This window comes from Sorghum bicolor, chromosome 10 (assembly GCF_000003195.3).
Source record: "Sorghum bicolor cultivar BTx623 chromosome 10, Sorghum_bicolor_NCBIv3, whole genome shotgun sequence".
Classification (NCBI taxonomy): Eukaryota; Viridiplantae; Streptophyta; class Magnoliopsida; order Poales; family Poaceae; genus Sorghum; species Sorghum bicolor.
Window position 1 is genome coordinate 50,981,964 of NC_012879.2, and position 5,588 is coordinate 50,987,551.

Genomic DNA, 5,588 nt, shown 5'->3' on the forward strand with positions numbered 1-5,588 from the left:
CACTTGGCCACCTCTAGCTGTTGCTCGTCATGGCTAGCCATAGCTAGGTGGTGGTGGTTCCGTCCGGCTAGGAGTGGCTACAGCGAGGTGGGAGGGTTCTGAAGTGTTCACGGCTTCTAGGACGAGCAAAGTGTAGCGCCAATTTGTTGGTGGGGGAAAGAAGAAAGACATGTGAAAGAATAAAGAGAATGCTACGGTTCCTAATGCTAAGATACATACAAGAGAGAAAGAAAATATAGAAGTGCCTAGTAAACGAGCCGAACTGACCTTCTAGCTCATTAAAATAACGGACTGTGCCGAGTTAGCTCATTATCTTAATAATAAGCCAGAAAAGGCGAGCTAAGCTAACTCATTATCCAACCCTAGGATAGAAGAGGGAGAGAGAGAGTGATGGGGCCATTGAAGTACTTTGTATTCTAATTTGTTTTTAAATTGACGCAACATTGTATAAATAAAAAGATATGATAAAAGTTTTATGGTAATGAAACTTGTCTACGCTATTTTTAACACATGAGTGAAAACACGAACATGGAACTCACTAAGACTAGCCTAAGGCGGGTTAATTTTTTGAAATAGTTTGGCACGGGGTCTATGAGTGAAAATTGCTCTCCGTTGGATCGATTCAAATAAAACACGTTCGCGTTGAACTAGCACAGTACAATCATCATGATCGTTGTATGATTGGGACGCAACTACTTGTATACCGAAGAAAAGTTCGTAGACGCGGCGAATGATTTGTACTGCACGTTATGCAATGATTGACTAGGCCGTGCCTACCGGTGCAGCTGGGGTGCCAACAGGATACTGCTGCTTCTTCTGTCGTGTTCTTCAGTTTGTTGGCACGTACTGGGGATTAAAATACCCCCGGGATCGGGAGCGGGGTTGGCACGATAAAAAAAGAATTGGCCTGGCGTTGAGCCGGTACACGATTCCTTTATGCTGTGCAACTAGCCAACCACCTACCAATTTCACCGACGCAGCAAGAATTTCCTTACATGCAGATGATTCAGGATATGACAACTTTGAACCTCAACATTTGTACTACTGGAATTCACAAATTTGTCCATAATAATGTACTTGGACGATTCATCAATCCATAAAACAATTTTGAACTGCAGATGTATAATAATTGTTTTATGACTGAGGGAGTAATCCAGCAGGCAGTATAGGTACACACGCGATTACGCGATGTTAGGTGGATACACTTCCTTCGTGTTCTTGACTAGTTCGTTGACGTACGCTTGCGATTAAAACCCCACTGGACGTCGTTCATTCTGCGCTGCCAAACTCCGGCCTGTAGCTAGCGGCTAGCAGAGGCACAATATGCCCAACTGGAGGGAGGAGACGAGGCTGAGAATCAGCCAGGAAGCTGAGGGAGTTCGTCGCAGCCCACCTCCATGCTTCCGAAGGTTGGATGCCTTTGGCAACCCAGACCACCCATCTATTTTCAAGCGTCGCCACAAGACGAGCGATGCCGCCGCCGCCACATCGCTGTCGTCGCTGCTCCAGCTTCCTAGCCCATCAAACCCGTCTGCTCCTCCACCGTCGGAACTCGGCAGCGGCAGTGGCGCTGCCAACCGCGCTCCAGTACAAGCTGGATGCTCCGCCGCCGGCAGGCGGCTCCAGCTCCAGCTCCAGGCAAGCACGGACGACGACGACGTGGGGACAGGCCGTGACATTGTCCTTGTCGCCGCCGTGGGTCCGTACCAGCGCCACCAGCGCCGTAGCCCGCCGCTCATAACCCGCGCCAACAAGTGCGGCATCGTCATGTTCCTCGCCGACCGGTTCGGTCTTGATGCTGCTGATTTCCTTGGGTGGGCGCGGAGCATGGACGCTCAAGCTCGCTGCTGCTATGAGCGGGACTCGTTCGTCTTGAGCCCCGAGGAGATGGCCGAGATGCTGCTGCTCGACGGCTGCCTCGTGCTCTTCGCCGTGTTCCTTCTCAGTAGGAACGTGTGCGAGGGCAAGCGGGCAGCGGAGCTGGCCCGAGACGAAAAGCACGGCAAAGACTTCATCTACCTGTCGGCCGACATATCCCTGCACACCAAACAGACAAGGCTGGACCTGCTGATGCTGGAGAACCAGATCCCCTTCTTTGTGCTCGCCGAGCTGCATCGGCGATTGAAGGGAACCTTGTTTGACAAGACCAACCACAGCATCCAAGAACTCGCCCTCTCTTGCTTCGACGACATCCACCCTGGCGGTGCACATCTAGCAGCATCGGCGGCGGCGAACGACGACGAGTTCCCATTCCCATTCCCTCCAAAGGTCCATCACCTCCTGCACCTTTTCCACTGGTCCCGCGTGCCCAGAGGCAAGCACACGGTTGGGGTCTCCTCCATCGTGCCCAAGGAACCAGAGCCTCATCTCCCATGCGCGACGGAGCTCGAGGAGTCACTCGCTCGTCTCAAGAAGAAGGCGACGGAAACGACGACAGGGCGGCGGCGGCGCTGCTCCCTGGACATGTCCTTCCAGAGGGACACGATGGGTATGCGCGCCGTGATGGCCATACCCGCGCTGTGCGTGCACAACTACAGCGACTGTGTTTTCCGGAGTCTCATCGCGTTCGAGCAGAACCATCTCCGATGCGGTCTGGGTGCCACCGCCTACTCCATTTGCATGGCCCGGCTGCTGCAGAGCGAGGCGGACGTCAAGCTGCTGAGGAAGAGGGGGATTCTCGTGCACACGCAGAAGTCGGACAAGGAGATCGTCGATTTCTTCAGGGGCCTCAGGGACGAGTACGCCGACACCTGCTTGCCTGATGATCTGCTTCGTCTCTGCAAGCAAGTCGCGGCGCATCAACAGAGCAGACCCGCAAGGGTGGTCAGAAGGGTTGGGCGGCAGTGCTTTCCAAGGCAAACGGTCACTTTCTTTGTCATTGTCGGCACTATTATCTCCATTGCCACGCTAGTCAATACCATACACTCAATGTACAGGTATTATCACCCTTTCAAAGGAGTAAATCCATCTTAGGCCACCTAGTATAGTAGACCTTTAGTATACATATATAGTGCAAAATTAAGCTATCTATATATAACTCGTGTTAATTAATTGTAAGGAAAATTGCATTATTATCACTCAATTGTTTATCTGTTGAATATAATGGGCCATTAGTCCATAATTATATTTGATGATTAATTCAAGGGCTCATAATTAATGCTATAATGAAAATGGTTTAGTACCATATTGATGATTGACCATGTGTTAACTCAACTTAAATATGTGGCCTTTGTTAGCCCCTATAGAGAAGTTGAGGGAGGGTGAAGGGGTGCCACACGGACGTGCCGCCGCCGCCGAGCCGAGGCGTATCTTGTCGAGACGTGCGTGACGTGACGTGACACACGAGGACCAGACCAGACCAGACGGGATCCGTTGTGCATTAATTGCTAAATTGATTGATTTGTTAATGGCAATGAATTGTGATTGATTGCCATTAACTAGACGTTTTCTCCTGGGGCCTATATATTCCATACGCAGAGACACCTTCCATACTCTCCTGCCTCCGGAACCCGACGCCTTGCATCGAGACACCTGCTCGGGTGTGCGGGCAATCAGGTTTTTGGGGAGCGTCTTCCGCGACTGCTCACCGGCGAGATTGTCTTCTTCCACTCCGGTGGACGTTCGCGCGGATCGAGATCGACTACTGCGTCTTCGTCTTCTTCCTAGTGGACGTTCGCGGGACTGCAGTGGACGTTCGCGGGTGTGCGGGCAATCAGGTTTTTGGGGAGCGTCTTCCGCGACTGCTCACCGGCGAGATTGTCTTCTTCCACTCCGGTGGACGTTCGCGCGGATCGAGATCGACTACTGCGTCTTCGTCTTCTTCCTAGTGGACGTTCGCGGGACTGCACTGCGAACATCTTCCTGCACCGACTGAGGTCCACTACTTCGAGCAACACACTATGTCGACTAGTGTGAATGGAGCCGCCGGTGCCTTCGGCACTGGTCCCTCCTCGGAGTACAATCTTAAACGATTGTTTTCACTTTCAGTATGTCTGTTGTAGTTGCAGTAATTCTTGCAATATTTATCTCTAATCTGAATAGTGATAAAATTGCACACGTACACATATATGCCACCATAATATTATACGTATTTTCTAGATTAAATCGAACATTAAAATGTCTAAATTTCTAACATTCTCTATCCACGCTTGACCTGCTCCTATGTATGAGTTGCTCCGAGCAAAACAAATGCAGAATTCCATCGTTGTAAAAAAAAATTATGTAGAATTCCATCAATGTCAAGCAATGTCCGTTGAATTCAAGAAGCACCAATCATTAAACCTGAATAGTAATGCAATGCAATATGTCAATCCCATGCTTCAATACAGTGATATGCCAAATAGTAACAAAACACGAAATAAAGCCTGCTACATAAAAGCACTCGCTCCATTTGTTTAATTGATCATCATCGCGACATAATCAGCTAAGGGCCTGTTTAGTTTCCCACCCAAAATTTTTCATCCATCTCATCGAATCTTTAGACACATGCATAGAACATTAAATGTACATTAAAAATAAACTAATTACACAGTTTGGTTTAAAATCGCGAGACGAATCTTTTAAGCCTAGTTACTCCATGATAAGCCTTAAGTGCTACAGTAACCCACATGTGCTAATGACAGATTAATTATACTTAATATATTTGTCTTGCAATTTCCTGACAAGCTATGTAATTTGTTTTTTATTAGTTTCTAAAAACCCCTCCCGACATCCTTCCGACACATCCGATGTGACTCCCAAAAAATTTTCATCTTCAATCTAAACAGGGCCTAAATTAGGACACTTAGGGCACTCACAATGCAAGACTCTATCACAGAGTCCAAGACACTTAATTATATATTATTTATGATATTTTGCTGATGTGGCAGCATATTTATTGAAGAAAGAGGTAGAAAAAATAAGACTAAAATTCTTATTTAGACTCTAAGGCCACATTGTTCGAGGTAATAAATAACTTTAGACTCTATGATAGAGTCTGCATTGTGACTCCCGTCACAATGCAAGACTCTATCACAGAGTCCAAGACAATTAATTACATATTATTTATAGTATTTTGCTGATGTGGCAGCATATTTATTGAAGAAAGAGGTAGAAAAAATAAGACTCTAAGTTTTATTTAGATTCTAAGTCCACATTGTTCGAGATAATAAATAACTTTACACTCTATGATAGAGTCTGCATTGTGAGTGCCCTTAGAACTGCAGCTTGGGGGTGGGGGGGGGGGGGTTGTCACTTGTTCGATCAACGTGGCATGGTCTTATATAGAGCTGGGACTTGGGTCGTGCTGATTAAGGACGTGTCATGGAATTATCTTTTGGCACGATCTAAAGCACGGCACGATATGGAATATTTTTGAGCACGAACGGGTCGTGCCTTGCCTAGAGTGTCGACATGGCGGGCTACATAGCCCTACCCACATTTTGAGCTATGTTTGGATTGGCACGACACAAAAATAGCACGTAGACATTTCTACAACTATACAACATAATTTTCTAGAATTTATTATATCACCTCTCATCTAGTTAAAAAATCTCTCTCTATCTGTGTCTGTATATTTTTATACCCTAACGGTATATATATATCGGTCT

At 47.3% G+C, this 5,588-nt stretch overlaps 1 protein-coding gene across 1 annotated transcript; it reads left to right on the forward strand.

The window, feature by feature from the left end:
* On the forward strand, window positions 1,324-2,973 carry LOC8065031. Its single transcript, XM_002437146.2, has one exon. It carries the CDS (start codon window positions 1,324-1,326, stop codon window positions 2,971-2,973), a length of 1,650 nt encoding a protein of 549 aa, XP_002437191.1.